Source organism: Microcebus murinus, chromosome 2 (assembly GCF_040939455.1).
Source record: "Microcebus murinus isolate Inina chromosome 2, M.murinus_Inina_mat1.0, whole genome shotgun sequence".
Classification (NCBI taxonomy): domain Eukaryota; kingdom Metazoa; phylum Chordata; class Mammalia; order Primates; family Cheirogaleidae; genus Microcebus; species Microcebus murinus.
The window spans coordinates 67,353,612-67,372,046 of record NC_134105.1 but is presented as its reverse complement, the minus strand read 5'-3'; the positions used below and the strand labels follow the sequence as shown (position 1 = coordinate 67,372,046).

At 38.1% G+C, this 18,435-nt stretch overlaps 1 protein-coding gene across 5 annotated transcripts in view; it reads right to left on the bottom strand.

The window, feature by feature from the left end:
• SAMD13 (sterile alpha motif domain containing 13) overlaps window positions 1-1,929 on the bottom strand; it is a 38,743-nt gene extending 36,814 nt beyond the window's left edge. For 2 of the 5 annotated variants that reach the window (XM_075999680.1, XM_075999681.1), the window contains exons 1-2: window positions 784-1,150; window positions 512-589 (exon numbers count right to left, since the gene is read on the bottom strand). In XM_075999680.1, coding sequence (XP_075855795.1) covers window positions 512-545 — 34 coding nt within the window. In that variant the 5' untranslated portion in view covers window positions 546-589; window positions 784-1,150. Of the gene's footprint in view, window positions 1-511; window positions 672-783; window positions 1,151-1,840 lie in introns of those variants that run through there. The other 3 variants (XM_075999679.1, XM_012747584.2, XM_012747583.3) reach the window with 3 other exon arrangements.
• Between the last annotated feature and the right edge of the window lie 16,506 nt (window positions 1,930-18,435).

Sequence of the window (18,435 nt, the reverse complement as noted above, 5' to 3'; positions counted from 1 at the left end):
GCAACTAAGATCTAAATTTGGAACATGAAATTCAAGGTCAAATTTTTTTCCCTTACTTATTTCAGGAATGATTATCAGAAATCTTCAACTTCCTGAAAGATCATGACTAAGAAAGATTTTGAGTGTTCTCTCTACTTTATCATTGCCCACTTGAAAAAGCAAATAATAATCTAGGATCTAATTCCAAGTGTTCAAGTATTTTTGAATGCCATTTTTGAGGTGGGTCACACATGTGGACCTTTTACTACTGCTGATCAAAATGATGGACTCTTACAGAGATAAAGAGCTCTTCCACCAACAGATTCCATAAAGCTTTTGGACTTCATCTGAAATTCCTGAACTATTCTCCAACCAAATCCGAATAGAAGAGTGCTGGACTGCGAGTCCTGTCCACAGGGTGGGGGAAGAGGGTGTCCTGACAGCACTGCTCAGAACAAAAGCATGTTCACCTCACATGGGAAAGAGGAAAAGAAAATGTAGTTACACCCAACTCTTCCTTAGGCACACTCACAGGAGAAAGGATTCTGTGAAGTTTTTCCAAGCATTTCTTCCTACATGTAGAAAAGGACATCCCCTCCCATCTTGCCTGCTGTGATAGAAAGTCTGCCAGTTACACAAGCGTAAGGTTTCAGAAGGTGGTGTAGGAAGTCAATTCCATTTTATAAAAAATGAACCACAAAGACATTCTAAATTATGACGACAGGAGGTTTCACTTACCAGCTAGTTTCTAACTTTGGTAATAAACTGACATTTGTGAATATAAATATATACACTAGTACTCACCCACGCCCTCCAACAAACTGACATTAACCCTCTACTGTTGATAAAATGATGTGTGTGTAGTGTGTAGCATAAATGACGTGTGTAACGTGTCTGTGGTGTGTATTATGTGGCGTGTGTGTGTGTGTGTGTGGTGTAGTATGTGGTGTGTGTGGTTGTAGAACGTGTTCAAGTGTGCCTGGTGTGTGTGTGGGAGAGAGGACGTTGTGGGGGAAAGGCCAAACAACCTTCTTATCCAGCACATTATGGGATGTGCTAAAAGAACTTTGGAGACCCTTGCACAGGATTCTGGAGCAGAACTTTAGGACACACTCGGAAGTGGGCTCAGATGGGGGAGGGGAGGCGGGTCAGTTAGGGCGGGAAACTGGGGCCTCTGATTGGCTTCTTTTATTGATCAGTACTCATCCACCAGGCAGAGCAGACCCGCCCAGAGAGCTACCGCTGTCCCAAAGGACCCGCCACCACGCACCACCAGCCCAAAGTCGCCGCAGGGCAGGGCCGGGCTCCACGCGTCCCCAAGGTTGTCCCATGGGAGAGTGAGGAGCAGCCAGGAGAGGGACCGTGAGGACAAGACCGAGCACGCCAGGCTGCCTCTGGGACTAGCAGCGCCGGCCGAGAGCCAAACGACTCGTTGCGGCACCGGTGGCGGAGCTGGGAAAGTTTCTGGCTACAACTTTCAAGGAGAGACAGTTCGCTGGTCTTTAGTTTGGGGGCTCCCGGGGGAAGCCCGTCTTTGGAAAAGGGCGTGTGGGGGTGTGGCGCTCGCGGGGTGCCTTGCCGAGCCATGCCACCGCCCCGGGCCCGCCCGCGAGCTCTGTCCCGCAGCCCCGGGCGCGCCCCGGCTCTCCGCAGGGCTGGGCGCGCTTCTGCCCTCAGTTCCACCGCAGGGTGACAGAGTCCGCGCCCGTGGGTGCAACAAGCTGCAGGCGCCCCGGACACACGGCAGAGACGAGGGAGGGCAGAGCGGCTCTCACTGTGGCACTCTTCGTTTCCTTCCATCCTGGAGAGGGGACGGGGCGGGCGCGCTCCCACGCCCCGGCCGCACGAGCGGATCACTTACCTCCCCGCATGGCCGCGCCGGGGGCTTGCCCCGCACGGAGCCGGGCGGCCGCCTCGCGCCGAGCCCCAGCACCGGCCGGGCGCGCGCGGCACGCCGGGAGTTGTAGTCCGCCGCGCGCCGGCGGGGGCCGGGGGGCGGGGACCCTGCGGAGGGGTGGGCCAGAGGAGACCCGCGCGGCAGGGCAGGGCCTTGAGAGTGGGAGGGAGGACGCCTGCGAAAACGTAGAACTTCCAGGGAGCTGGGGGGAAGACAGCCCTCCTAGGGAGATTTTTAAAGTGGGGGCTTTCAGCTTTGTACCATTTTCTTCCTGTCTTTCTCGCTCTGGACAACCCCGGTGAAGTTTTAAGCGGGACTTCGGCAGTAATGATAAGTAGAGATTTCCCGGGCCAAGTTCCGGTTATCCAGGGCTATGCTCTCCCTTCACCCCGAACACACATGTGGCATTCTCTGTGTGGAGCACCTATTCTGTTTCTCACAGAATAATTCAGTTGAAGCCCTGCGCAAGTATAATAAGAGGTTGAGTGATTGCACCTGACATGTGTAGGGGCGCTCTACAGCACTCTGTACAAAGCACTTTTTTGCTTAATTGGTTCATTATATTAGAACCATAAAGGAACGCTTTATTAGGCTTTACTAGGGAGTTAGGCAGAGTAAAGCTAGAGACGCAGAGAGTTTTGTGTATCTGCATCTGCAGGGGTTGGAGCCACCCGGCACACACACTCATGGCTTTCTCCAACCCTTCTCTTAGCAGCTGGGAAGAGAGGAGGGAGAGGGAGGGCTGGGGACAGACGTGGACACAGTGAAAGAGGAGGAGGCTACTGCGAAGGACTTCCTTGAAATGACTGAGTGAATCCTTACTAAAGGAGATAAGTAAAACTAAAAGAAAGACCTATGGATTAGAAGAATGGAAGGGGAAGGAAGGCGGATGGAATAGGGATGGATGGAGACCGAACAGTAGATTTGTGATGAAGCTAGTAGCAGAGAAAGCAAAAATGAGCAGGGATTTTAGAAGCCAGATAGACCTGGATTCCTGGTGGTGTCACTTCTGAGCTAGCTCTATGGCCTTTGGTAAGTTATTTAACCTCCCCGAATTTCTTTTGCCTCATCTTTAAAATTTAAATAAATAATAATAGTTCCAACTTTATAATGTGGCTGAACATTAAAAGAGATGGGAAGCACTTGGTATAGTGCCTGCCATATGAGAGGCAATTAATGTTACCTACCATTATTATCTGCAGAAATTCTTTCTGTGGAAGTATTAAAAGGTAAATTAGAGTGGAAGTACTAGTTAGGAGGCTGTGACAATACTCTAAGCTACAGGTAATGTTAGCTTTAAGTATGGTGATAGATAGGAAGCAGATATGCGACACTTTGGAGGGAAAGTGGACAGAGCAGTGTCCACAGAGCACTTTGGACAGAGCAGTGCAATCAATTGGATGTAGAAAGAGAGGAACAGAAATCAAATTGGTTGTGATTTCTAGATTAAGTGGATAACGTTGCCATTCACATAAGTAGTCACAACTGATGGACTAACAGGTTTTGGAGGAAGATGGCTACTGGCATCCCTCATTTTATTGCACTCTGTTTTATTGTGCTTTGCAAATATTGTGTTTTTTACAAATTGAAGATTTGTGATGACCCTGCATCGAGCAAGTCTGTCGGTGCTATTTTTCCAACAGCATGTGCCCACTTTGTGTCTATGTATCACATTTTGGTCATTCTCCCAATATGTCAAACTTTTTCATTATAATTATATTTATTATGGTGATCTGTGATCAGTGATCTTTGATATAGTGATCAGTGATCTTTGACAATTACTACTGTAATTCTTTTGGAGTTTCATGAACCACTCCCATTAATTGATAACTATTCTGTGTGTTCTATGTGCTCCACCAACCAGCTGTTCCCCTGTCCCCTTCTCCTCGGACCTCCCTATAACCTGAGAAACAATGGTATTGAATTAGGCCAATTAACTACCCTACAATAACCTTTACATGTTCAAGTGAAAGGAAGACTCACATTTCTCTTAAATCAAAAGCTAGAAATGATTAAGCGTAGTGAGGAAGGCACGTTGAAAGCCCAGATTGCCTGAAAGCTAGCCTCTTGCACCAAATAGTTAGCCAAGTTGTGAATTCAAAGGAAAATAGTTCTTGAAGGAAATTAACAGTGCTACTCCTTGAATGCACGTATAACAAAAAAGCAAAACAGTCTTATTGCTGATGTGGAGAAAGTTTCAGTGGTCTAAATAGAAGATCAAAGCAGCCACAATATTCCTTTAAGTCAAAGCTTAATCCAGAGCTTTAATTCTATGAAGGCTAAGAGAAGTGAAGAAGCTACAGAAGAAAAGTTGGAAGTGATAAGAGGTTGGTTTATGAGGTTTAAGGGAATAAGCCATCTCCATAACATAAAAGTGCAAGGTGAAGTGGCAAGTGCTGATGTAGAATCTGCAACAAGTTATCCAGAAGACCTAGCTGAAATAATTGATGAAGGTGGCCACACTAAACAACAGATTTTCAATGTAGACAAAACAACCTTCTGTTGGAAGAGGATGCCATGTAGAACTTTACTAGCTAGAGAGGAGAAGTCATGGCTTGCTTCAAAGCTTCAAAGGACAGGCTGACTTTCTTTGAAGCTGATGACTTTAAGTTAAAGCCAATGCTCATTTACCATTCCAAAAATCTTAGGGCCCTTAAAAATTATGCTAAATCAACTTTGCCTATTCACATCTGTTTACAACATGGTTTACTGAATATTTTAAGCCCACTGTAGAAACCTACTGCTCAGAAAAAGGGATTTCTTTCAAAATATTACTCCTCCTTGATAGTGCACCTGGTCGCCCAAGAGCTCTGATAGAAAAGTAAAAAGAGATGAATGTTTCATGGTGGCTAATACAACATCCATTCTGCAGCCCATGGATCGATCAAGGGGTAATTTCAACTTTCAGTCTTAAGAAATACATTTTGTAAGCCTACAGCTGTCATAAATAGTGATTCTTCTGATGGATCTGAGCAAAGTAAATTGAAAACCTTCTGGAAAGGATTCACCAGTCTAGATGCCATTAAGAACATTTGTGATTCATTGAAGGAGGGAAAATAAAAAACATTAAAAGGAGTTTGGAAGAAGTTGATTCCAACACTCATGGATGACTTAGAGGGGTTCAGGACTTCAGTGGAGGAAGTCACTGCAGATGTGGTGAAAATAACAAGAGAACTAGAGGTAGAAGTGGAGCCTGAAATTGGGGCTGGATTGCTACAATCTCATGATAAAACTCGAACGGCTGAGGAGTTATTTTTATGGATGAGCAAAAAATGTGGTATCTTGAGATGGAATCTACTCCTGGTGAAGAGTCTGTGAACATTGTTCAAATAATAACAAAGGAGTTAGAATATTATGTAGACTTAGTTGATAAAGCAATGGCAGGATTTGCGAGGATTGACTTCTATTTTGAAAGAACTTGTACTGTGGGTAAATTGGCTATCAAACAGCATCACCTGCTACAGGAAAATCTTTCGTGAAAAGAAAAGTCAGTATATTTTAAGAAATTGCTATAGCCACCCTCACCTTTAGTAACCACCACCCTGATCAGTCAGCAGTCATCAACACGGAGGCAATGCCCTCCACTAGCAAACGGGTTATGATTCCTTGAAGGTTCAGATTATGACTCATTGAAGGCTCAGATTATTGTTAGCATTTTTGAGCAATAAAGCATTTTTAAATTAAGATATGTCATTTCTTTTAGACGCAATGCTATTGCACACTTAGACTACACTATAGTGTAAACATAACTTTTATATGCACTGGGAAACCAAAAAATGTGTGTGGCTCACTTTATTGTGATATTTGGTTTATTACAGTGGTCTAGAGTCAAACCCACGATATCTCTGAGATATGCCTGCAGTGTGATTTCAGACGTGTGTAACTTAATGGCTTTTTGTGTATTCATGACCGACCACATGGCAGTTGCAATTGTGGATTTGGATATTATATGTAGAAATAGAACTTTGAGAGTTGGTTCCTTAAAGGAGGTAGTTGAGGAGCATTTGGAGAGAAAAAGGACAGGCAACAGGAGATGAGGAGTCAAATTATACCAGGCAAGAATTGGTGAAGGCAGAAAGGAAAGTGGCAGGGGCTCAGTGACATGGGACCCAGGGAGGATGGAGAGGTGAGGAACCCCTTCTCAACAGGTTAGATGCTCTAGAGAGGTAGCCACGCTGGATTTATAGATCAGGAGTCTATTGGGATAGAACTGCCTCCACACAGTTTTCAGATATATTGAATTTTCCTAGAATGCTGTAAATTTAATGGCGGTATCATTCATGGAATTTGAATCATTAATACAGTTCGTTTTGTACCTTTCCTTTTCATGGTGATTTCATAATGGATGCAAGTATCTGACTACTTCATTGTGTCTTTTAGTTTAGGGATGCCTGAGCAGTTTTGTATTGGGTCATGCTTTATTTTATTATTTATTACTTTCTTTATTTTTTCCTTCATATTATAAAGGCATTGCTTTAATTTTTTAAAAATTACAAACATAGGCAGCTTATGGCTTTCAATTCATAATTGTAAAGAGGATATTATACTCTATTTGTTATGAAAAGGGAGTATTAGGTTTGACAAGATTGTGAACTAGAACTATTTATTCATTCAGTCAATGAATATCTCTTGAGTGTCTACTCATTCTAGGTACGTGAGATACATCAACATATAAAATAAAGTTTATTGCCCTCATGAAGCTAATATTCTAATGTGAGGAGTGTGGGGGAGGCAGATAATAAATACTAAACACAAGCTAAATAAATAATTTCTATAGTAGTATTAGAATGTGACAAGTGCTATGAAAAATAAAAGCAGGATAAAGGGAGTTGCGAGTGCAGGAGAGGATGTGGGTTGAAATGTTAAATGTAGTGATCAGGGTAACCCTCACTAAGGAGGTGACATTTAAGGAAAGATCTGGAGTTGGTAAGAGCATGGCCTTGTGGATTTCTGAGAGAAGAAACAGCAAGGACACCAGTGTGCCTGGATTGGAGAGAGTAGGGGTGAGTAGGAGGAGGACTGAGGATAAACCCTGGGCTGGGGACCAGTGATGTAGGGCTTGTGGGCATTGCAAGGCTTTTGGCTTTCACTCTGAATGAAATGGGCAGCTGCTGGAGTTTCGAGGAGAGGAGTGACATAGACATAATTTTAAAGGATTCTGGCTGCTCTATCAAGGATAGGTCTTAGGGAGCAATGATGGGAGCAGACTAGGCAAGAAGCTAATGCACTAGTCCAGACAGGAAATAATAGTGGCTTGAACCAGAGTGGTAGCAATGGTAAGTGATGAACTGGGTGTGGGAGAGGAATCAAGATATATGGAGGGCACAGTGAAAAAGTTTCAGGGGTTGGGGAGGGATGGAAAATGGAGATAAAGTATGTGTGGGGCCTTGTGGGAATGAGACTTTGGGAATGACCTGGGAGTCTGGGACTTCTTGTGGTGACTGACATAAACAGGGATAGAGGTTATAATGAAATTAGTGCCAAAGGAGTAAAGAAACAAGATGGTGGGGAGACTAAGTATGAGGAGTATGGATGAATGTTTGGGATCCCTGACTCTGTGGGTGGAGGCAACTCTTAGAACCAGAGGCAATTCTCAGAGGCAAATCTGAGAATCAGGTGGACTCCTGATCCATGTTGATGGAATGTTGAAGGCCTGGGAAGGGGAAGACTCAGTCCCAAGGGCGATGGTTATTCATGACTCCTGCCAGAGGTGGGGCAGACTTGTTTGAAGTGCATAGTCCTCTCTCTCTCTACCCTTGGTCGTTTGGACTTAACCTTTCTGATGGAGTTGAGGATTGGGGTAAACTGGTAATTACTCTAAGCACAAAGGCCCATAAACAGTGATGTTTCAATAAAGTACATGTCTAGAATATAGATTGAAGCAGATTTGTAATATTGGAAATGGAAGAATTTTGAGAATTTTGGCAAATATAGAATTTTGGCAAAGAAGGGCAAGAGAAAGTTGGGTCCTTAATGGGAAAGATGCTCTAGGATGGGGGAAAAGAGATAACTATGTTCATATGGTGAAGTAAAGAAGCCATTAAAAACAGAAATGTGAAAATTCAGGACAGAGGGGATAATTGATATAACAACTTAGAGAAGAAGTAACTATGAATTGTTTATCCTTAGAAAATGGAAAGGAAAGAAAGAGAATGGAATGATTCAGGAAAATTCTAAAGAGATAAAGGAGTAGAACATTTAAAAAATATTATTTATTATGAAAACAAATGAAGTATATGGTAAAAAATTAAAATAATCAAAAATTATAATAGAAAGTAAAAATTCCCAATAAACTCATTCCTAAAACAATCCCTGTTAAATGGTATACATCATCTAAATTTTTATTCTGTAACTATGATTTCTTTTTGTAGATGTTATGTGGGTATCTAAAATATTAGGCTTTTTCTTTGCAAACTCCAAGTTTAAATAAAAAATAAAAATGTATTGATCATCTATTATGTAGCAGATATTATTACATCAATATTTTTAACATGTTATTCATATCCTTTTCATCATGTTTTTTTCCTCTTCTTGATTTTTCAAGAATCAAAAGAAATTTGTTAAGGTCTCCTAATATTTATCTTAATTTCTTTTCTTCTTGAAGGTTTATGTATTTTAATGCTGTATTATTTGGTACATAAAGATTCATAGTAGTAATAATTTTATTGTAAGTTGTATCCTTTGCCACTGTAACGTTACTCTCTGTGTTCCATTTAATGCTTTTTTAGTTTATTTTATCCCATTTGAAATTATTTTAATTAGATATGTTTAATCTTGGTCCTATCTGTTTTTTGAATCCTTATTGTTTCTTTGTTCTCTCTTTTATGATCTGTGTTTTCTTTTTTTGTTTTGTTTTTATTTTTATCTTTCTCTATGCATTAGTGTCAAAGATAAACAAAGCTGGACCCCAGTTAAAGTGGTAAGGACAAATTTTAATCAGTAATAACTATTACAATGGGAAAAGAGTCCAGTATGAACTGAACTCAACTTTGATTTGCAAAGAGATGACTGGCTAAAATAGAAGTAGGGGCTGGATGCGGTGGCTCATGCTTGTAATCCTAGCACTCTGGGAGGCTGAAGTGGGAAGATTGTTTGAGGTCAAGAGTTCGAGACCAACCTGAGCAACAGTGAGACTCCCGTCTCTACTAAAAATAGAAAAAATTAGTTGGGTATCGTGGCACCCACCTGTGGTCCCCGCTACTCGGGAAGCTGAGGCAGGAGGATCACTTGAGCCCAGGAGTTTGAGGTTTCAGTGAGCTATGATGATGCCACTGCACTCCACCCAAGGTGACAGAGTAGGATTCTGTCTCAAAAAAAAAGAAAGAAAGAAAAAACCCCAGAAGTAGGAAGGGGGCGAGGGAGCACTCAGTAGAGTCCAGGAAGTGAAAGATTACAAAGAGTGGGTTAGCATGAAGTGATGAGGCCAGCTGTCTCTGCAGCTGACAATTGTCAGCTAGGATTCTATCCTCCACAGAGACTGGAAGACAGAGGCCCTCTCCTTCCTGATGATTAAATTTCAAAGGAATGGCTTTCAGCTCCTCAAGAAAGACTCTCCTGAGTTGTAGGAGATATATATACATCTCAACAAGACAGAGGAAGGATTCACATTTGCAATCCTTTTTTAGTAAATGTTCTAAGAAAGCTTGGTTAGGGGCCTATTGTCAGGTGTTAACTAAAACAAATAGTAAACTCTCTTGGCAGCCTGAGCATTTCCAGGGAGGCACTTTAAGGGGAGCTAATGTAAACCTATGGATGTGGCCTTGAGTTATTAGAAACTATGTTAGTGCTTGTTCAAGTCTTTATAGGCCACGGTTGAGGCATCTCCAAGAAGAGGGCTTAGGGGAGCTTGGCTAGAGTTTGGTCAAGGAGAAAATCTTTGTCACTAGTTATCTATTGCTGTGTAATGATCCCAGAATTTAGCAGCCTAAAACACACACTCCTCTCACTCTTTCTGTGGGTCAGGAGTCCAGGTGTGGCTTAGCTGAATCCTCAGCTTCAAGGTTTCTCACTTGGCTGTAATCAAGGTAATGGACAGGGCTTGTCGCAGAAAAGACTAGACTTGGAGAGGATCCTCTTTCAAGCTCATCCATGTGGTGGTTGGCAGGATTTGGTTCCTTGTGGGTTGTTCAACTTAGGGCCTCAGGTTTTTGCCACATGAGCTTCTCCATAGGTTGGCTCACAACATGGCAGCTGGCTTTATCAAAGCAAGTAGTATGGGAGAAGAGTCAGAGTGTAAGTAAGACAGAAGTCATAGTCTTTTATAGCCTAATTTCAGAAGTGAAATCCAATCATTAGTGCCACATTCTTCGTTCAAGGCAAGTCATTAGGTCTAATCTCCACCTAGGAATACCAGGAGGTGAGGCCCACGGGGAGCCACGTTAGAGGCTACTACCGACCACTACCATGCTCTGGCAATCTGGGAGGTATAAAGTCTGTTTTAAATAATATGCTTACATTTATATTTCGCAATAAACTGTACAAATGAAATGAGAGGAAAGACGATGAAATCAGTCTACTTAGTTTCTCTTTCTACTCTTCCTACCTCTCAGTTTGGGAAAGGAACAATATCTTGTTCTAGTGTATTATCATCAAAATATTATTCTTTATATGATGTAATTTTCCCTTTAATAATAATAATTATATCTAATTTATATGACTTAAAAATGCCAATTATTTAAATATAATTTTATTATAAATAGATTTTATAGCTCATGGACTAACCTTTTGTACTTTATGACTTTCTCATTCAAATATTTATTATTGTTATTCATCTGTTCATTGTCTTGTTTTTTTTCTGATGGATTTTCCTGAAGTGTGTAAATGCTATGTTTTGTGAGCTCTTGCATATTTGAGAATTTCTTTCTGTTACCATTACATGTGAAAGGTAGTGGGACCAGGTATGGAATGTTTTTCCCTTCTACATTTATTAGTCACTGTTCCATTTTCTTGTAGCATCTAACGTTGCTTGGAATATGTTGGATTTCTTTGTTTATGAAGATGATCTGTTTCTTTCTGCCTAGATGACTATAGGATTCTTTTTTTTTTTTAATCCTTAAAACCCTAGAAAAAGGCTTTTATTAATTTTTGGGGTGGGGATTTGGTAAACCTTTTCAAAATGCAATTTTAAGACCCACTTTAGTTCATAAAGTTCTTCTATTATGTAAACATTTTCATTTCCATTTTTCATTTACATCTTCAAAGATGGCAGTTACTCGTATATCATCCATTGACCCTGGGCCACATCTTTCATGTCCTTTCTGATCACCTTCATTCCATGTCATTTTCCACTAAATTCTGTGATTTTTTTTATCCAATAGCTTGCCTTCCATATGCAATTTTCTGCAGTTAAATTTTATTCCTTGGTGCTTTTAATGTAATTTTCAGTGATTTAAATTCTTCTTATTTGTTTCCTCTGATTTTCTAGATTTATTTTATTTTTACTGTTGCATGGGTTCCATGCTTTTTTTTCCAGCTTTTGTTTTTGATCTGTGAAGGAAGTCAGTGAAATCCAATTGATTTGCTGAAGAATAAAGCGAATGATTTTCTTGCCTCCCTTTTCCTGTTTACCTGAGTACTGTTTGAATCATCCACTTAAAATGTAAACTGGAGGACTAATGTTGATGGGTCATGATCTTTGGTCCGTCATTTAGTGATGAATAAGTTGGGCAGGAGGGAAATTTGCTGTAAATGAGGAAGAGAGGCAGAGATTTACTTTTGTCCCCCTATTTATTATTATTATTATTATTATTATTATTTTTCACAAAGTACTGGGAGGGACTTGTAATAATATAAGAAGCAATTTTAAAAACAATTTAACATCAGAATGAAAATAAAATATCAACACCAGAAGTAAAAAATGCAGATATATAACCGTAGCATCCTACAACATTATTAAGATTAACTTTTGGCTAAACTTTTAAGCTTCCTGGCAATCAAAGCAAGGAGAAAAACATAATTAGATATATGATTCCCATTGACTCTCAAAGAAAACCTACTAGTTTTTCTTCAGGGGGAAGAAAAGAATTGTAATACTTAGCTCTGAAAAAGAAAAACCATTAATTGGGGCAGAGTTTTCAATGAATTTGTTTAGTAAATTCAATACTGACATTCACTAAGCTATTTCTAACAGTTCTGCTTAATGAAAGCTGAAAACATGGCATTGAAACACAGTCCAGAGAAAGTCGATTCCATTGTTTCTAAGACAATATGATCCAAGACTATTTGGAAGATAGAATCTTCTTTCTGGAGGAATAGATAATGTTATGGGTTGAATTGTGTCCCTCAGAAAGATATGTTGAAGTCCTGCCCCTCAGTAAGTTGAAGTTGTACTGGAGTAGGATGGACCCTAATCCAATATGACTGGTGTCCTTGTAAGAGGAGAGACACAGAGAGGAGAAGGCTATGTTCAGACAAGGAGAAACAGAGGGAAGATGGAAGTGGAGATTAAAGTCATGCTGCCACAAACCAAGGAACACCAGGGGCTACAAGAAGCTGGAAGAAGCAAGGAAAGTTCCCTCCCTAAACCTTCAGAGGGAGCTTGGCCCTCCCAATACTTTGATTTCAGATTTCTGGCCTTCATACTGCGAGAGAATAAATTTCTGTTGTTTTAAAAAAGGAGCCCAGTTTGTGGTCCTCTGTTACACAGCCTTAGGAAACTAATACAGATAAACTGCATTTCATTCAACATTTATATGTTAGTTCTCACAATCAAGATTTGGTATGTGTTGAACAGTAGAAAGTTTGATAAAGGACCAATGGATGTTGATATTGAGCATGGATCCATATGCTTTAAATTAAAAATAAGCTTGACATCCTATAACATTGCAACACCTGCCATTAATACTTGGGATGCTAGCCAACACACTACATGTGGGGAAGGACCAAGGGCCAAGCGTATACTTTAAAACAAATCCAGGGTTGTTGGTTGGTTTTTTCTTTTCTCTTCTCTTCTTTTTCTTTCAACAGTGTGGAATCTGTTTTATCATATGAAATAAGTGAGCATTACTGAGATGATTTAGTCTAGAAAGTTTACAAAACAGGTGATACCTGTGCCTTATTGTAAGACTTGGAATAACATATGCTTATGAGCCATAAATCAGTTAGAAATGCAGGATAATTTAAGGATAGTTGATATGCCAGGATTTATAGCAATGAATGGGTGATACACTGAATTCTTTCTTGAGACCACCTCTAGTCATTGAAAATTCATCATTGGAATACAGGATACCTACCCTCATGTTCTCTATAGTGTAAAGGATATATATAGAGAGATTTTCCAAAAATTATCCTTCTTCTTTCCTTTATTTCTTCCTGCCCAGAGATTTTTATTATGGGGCACATGGTATTAAGCAAACGTTTGTATAGTCTCATCCTCTTATGCAAAGGTCAAATTATTGGACATTCTCCAAAATATAGCCACAGTCTAGAAATATGGAAAGGAGGGGGTAGGTCTCTGAGAGTTAGAAATAACCATAACCCTTCCAAATCAAAGTCATGAAGTTTATAGTAGGATGACCAATTTAAAGACAGGCTCAGTGACAGGAGAAAGACACACCAAAGAGCAGACATGGGATCATGTTGGTTTACCTACGATAATAGGTATTCTACAGTGAACCAGACCCAGACATCTAGGGACAGGGAAGGGCCTGGGTAAGTTCCTTATATCCTAAGGTATAAGCAATCTGAAATCAAGGAAATACAAATAACAATATAGAGAGAAGATTTCTCCTACTCTGAAGCACTTAACATGAGTAATAAAATATAAAAATCATCTTTTAAGTACAAAGTTGAAAACTAAAGTGTGTATGTTTAATATATTAAAATAAATTATAAAGGAAATAAAAATGTAAGGAAGGAGAGATTATAAATATGTCTATCATATTTGAAAAAGAACAAAGTAGAACTTCTAGAAGTGAAAAAATAAAAAGATTGGAATTAAAAACTCAGTGGAAGAATCAATAGCAGAAAAAACCATGGCTAAAGAGAGAATTGGGGAGCATAAGTGTAGAATGGAAGACCTTACACAGAACACAGCATGGGGAGACAAGTGCTGGAAAATATGGCAGAAAGGTTAATAGTCTTGGAGGAGAGAATAAGAAGGTTCAATGCCTCTAACTAGATTTAAAGAAGAGATAACAGAAGAGAGAACGATGCAATATTTGAAGACACAACGGATAAAACATTTTTAGAATTGCTTAAAGGTAGCCACCTCAGATTCCAGTGAGATAGATAAATTGAAACTCACACACACACACACACACACACACACACACACACACACTCCTAAACACATTGCTGTAAAACTTCGGAATGCCAAAGAAAAAGAGAAGATATATTAACTAAAGAGAAAATATACATTCCCAATAAGGGAATGGCAATTAGATAGTTGACTTCTCAGCAACAAATATGGAAGGCACGAGATTGATTGTGGGAGAATATTTTTAATGTGCTGAGAGATAGTAACTGTCAAATAAACTTATTTTCCCCGTTAAAACTATTGGTCAGAATACGTTAGATTATGCTGTGGTAACAGATTAACTCTGAAGCCTCTGTGACTTGATATAACAAAAGTTTATTTATCTCTCACATTACACATCCAGGATAGGTTATAGGGAGCTCTGCTCCACACAGTTACTCAGGGCCTTAGGTTGACAGAAGCTCTGCTCTCTGTAGCCATGTCACCCAGAGCTACAGGGCTTGTGAGATCACTGCAGAAGGGAAAGAGGGACATACAGGAACATGGGTTCTAACTGCCTCTGTCTGGTAGTGAAACTTGTCACTTCTAGTCACAGTGCATTGGGCAGAATGAGTCAAAAGGTCTCAAACTAACTGTTAGAGGGATGGGGAAATGTAGAGTGTCACATGGATACTTAGTAATACTAACCTTCTCCACCACAACCATTTTCAACATAAGGATGAAATAGAGACAATTTAGATAAACACTAAGAAAATTTAACATAAAAAAGCTTTTAATAAAGGAACTTCTAAATTTATCTTCAAGAAGAAGACAAATGATCTGAGAAGGAAAATCTGAGATACAAAAAAGAATGTTGAATGAAGTAAATGGCAAACTTCTGAGTAAATCTGAACAATTATTGATGGTGAAAAATTTACAAATTATGAAGTGCAATTTGTGAAGTCAAAAAATAATAGTTTGTAAACTGGAAATGATGATAAGAGTTAAAATATTCTTAGTTCTTTGCATATTTGGGAAGGTTATAAATGTATTAAATGTAGACCTTCTTAGGTAAAGTATGCATGTTCTGATTTCAAAGGAAGTACTTAACAGAAATAAAGCCTAGTTCCAAAACTGGGCCAGAGTGGGGGAGTTTGGAATTTAAAAATCTAATCAATTGAAAAGAGGTAAGAAGGAGAAAAAAGAAAAGTAAAAATATAGAAAGTTAAAGATAGAAATAAAGTTGATGATAGAAATAAATTTAAATATATCAATAAAATAAACAGACTAAACTTCCAGTGGAAAGAAAGGTTTTGAGATTAGATCAAAATTTCAGAATCTATGTATATGTTTTTAATAAGAGACACACCTAAGGCATTAATAAAGGATAGTAGAAAGTAAAACAATAGAAGATGATATTTTAGGCAAATATTAACCAAATACTTGGAGTACGTATATCATGTGAAATAGATTTTAGGGCAAAAAACCTTGTGATAGACAAAAGAGATCAATTAATAATGATAAGAGATGTAATTCGCCAGGTGGAAAAGGTTCTAAATTTTTACAATCTGATAACGTAGCTTCAATAACATAAAAATAAATTTGACATAATTACAAAGAGATATTCTCAAATTCTCCACAACATTGAATCATTAAATATATATCCCTCTGTGATTGATAGATAAGGTGGAACAAAAAGCACCAAGCATCAAGGATATGATTAATTTCAATAATACAAAAAGCTTGATCTACGGAATATATACAGTCCTGCATGCCAAATTAAGATATACAAATTAGTTTCAGTCATGCACAGAAAACAATAATAATTTGATCATGAATTAGACCACAAAGCAAGTCTCAACCAATTTTAAGGAATTGGTTTTAAATAGTTTATATTTTCCGACCACAATTCAATTAATAAAGATATTATTAAAAGATAACATTAAAAAATTATTTAGAAAACTGAAAAACACTTCCAAATAACTCATCAATTAAGGAGTAAATCATAATGAAAAAGAGAAAATTTTTAGAATTGTATAAAGATAAAAGCCAAAACCTTTACCAACTTTACCAAAACAAGTGCAGTTAAAAAAGGCTTATGGGAAATTTAAGCCATAAACACTTATATTAGAAACTAAGAAAAGCTAAATATTGCTAAGCTAAGCATCCATGAGAAATAATTTTAAAAAAGAACAAATACAATTAATTTAAAGAGAGCAGAAGAAAGGAAATAATGAGGATAAACCCAGAAATTACTGTAATAGAAAACTAGGATATAATAAGAAGGATCAACAATGCCAAAAATTAGGCTTTCAAAGAGGTAAATAAAATAAAAAAAAAAGATGTTACCTGATTGATCTAAAAAAAGACAGAAATTAAAAATTTTAGAAATTAAAACAATCCAGAGATATAAAACAACTGGTAAACTACTGCAAACAAAGTGAGTTTATTCTCAGAACACAGGATGGCTTAATTTTAGAAAATCAAATCAATTTATCAAATTACAGATTAATGGAGAATAAACACATGCTCATATGAATAATTACAGATAAATTGTTCCATAAAATTTAATATTTATTCCTGTTGAAACAAAGAAGCAAACACAAACTCATAGGTACCTAGATGTAGAAGTTAACTTCCTTAAGTTGGTAAAGAATATTTACTGAAAACTCACAACAATTTTACTCTTCAGCGAAAGGTTAGAAGCATTCCTTTGGAAATCAGTAGCCAACAAATACTGGAAGTCTTACCTATACAATAAGAAAAGAAAACAAATAACAAGTTTAAGAAAAACATTGTCATTATTTATAGATGATGTGATTATACACATAGAAAATTTTTTAAAACTATTGAAAATTATTAAAATTAATAATAGAATTTGGTGAATACAAGATCAATATCAACTGCATTTCTACTCACCAGCAAAAGAGTTAGAAGATGTAATTGAAAAATCTCTTGTGAGCATAACAAAAAGATAATATACCTAGGAATAGATCTTGCACATCACCAAAGATGTGTAACTCCTTTATGAAAAATTATACTTTTTGAAAGACAGAGAATTTCTGAATATATAGAGATACATAATTTCATGAGTAGGGGAATTTACTATTGTAAAGATCAATTTACTATTGTAAAGATCTCTTCCACAAATAAGGTGCACAGGTACAGTGAATTCTAATAAAAATCTCAACAAAGTTTTTCATGGAACTTAAGCTGAATCTAAAATGCATGAAAACATACAGGGCCAAGAATAGATTAGATACTCCGTAAAAAGAACTAGGGTGGTAGTGACTTGTCTTGTCAAATGACAAGATGTATACAAAGGTATTGCATTAAAGGTGGTGTTGTATTGGCATGGGGAGTGGTAAATGGACCAATGGCATATAACAGAGAGCAGAGAAACAGAAGACCTGGGCATCTGAGGAAACCTGAAATATGATGGAAATGATACGATAGAGATAAGTGTAGTTGATATTGGGACAATTGGTTATCCATGTGGGGAATATGTAATGTAAATGAATCTTTGCCTCACCCCATACCAAAAAGCATTTATTTCAGGTGAATTAAAGACATAAATATGAAAGACAAAACTCTAAAACTTTTGGAAGAAAATATAGAAAACCTTTTTTATGCATAATAGGCATTGGATAAGGACAAGAAAGAAGTTTGCAAAACAAAACACAAAAATGTAATTTATAAAGAAAAGTATTGAAGAAATTTGAGTACAGTAAAATTAGAAACTTTGGTTCATCATAACATATCACTAAACTAGAAGATATTTGCAGCACACATAAGTGACAAAATATTCATAAACAGAAGAGTAAAGAACATCTGAAAATTACAAGAAAAAAGCCAGCAACCAAACAGAAAAACAGCCATTTCACAGAAGAGGAAATGTGTGCAACCAATAAACATGTTAAAATAGGCAGCCTTAATACAGTATTAGGAAAATAGAAATTCAAACTCTGAAATAGAGTTTTAAAATCACCAGATTGGCAAAATTTTAGAAGTCTGAGCAGGCTGTGTTGGTGACATATGGAGCAATGGGTAATCTCATTTTGTTGATGCGTGTGTAAATTGGTGTGATTATTTTGGAAAATAATTTGACATTATCAAATAAAGTTGAAGATCCATTTACCCATACACTATCCATCCATATATTATTATTTGGCAATTCCATATCTAGGTTTATACCTGCAGTACACAGAATTATGCCCACCCTCCAACACACACACAAGATGCCCACATCCTAATCCCCAGAATATGTTTGGTTACGTGGCCAAGGGAAATTAAGGTTGCAGATGAGATTAAGTTTACTAATCAGTTGATCTTAAAATAGGAAGATTACCTAGATTATCCAGGTAGGCCCATTAATCACAAGGGT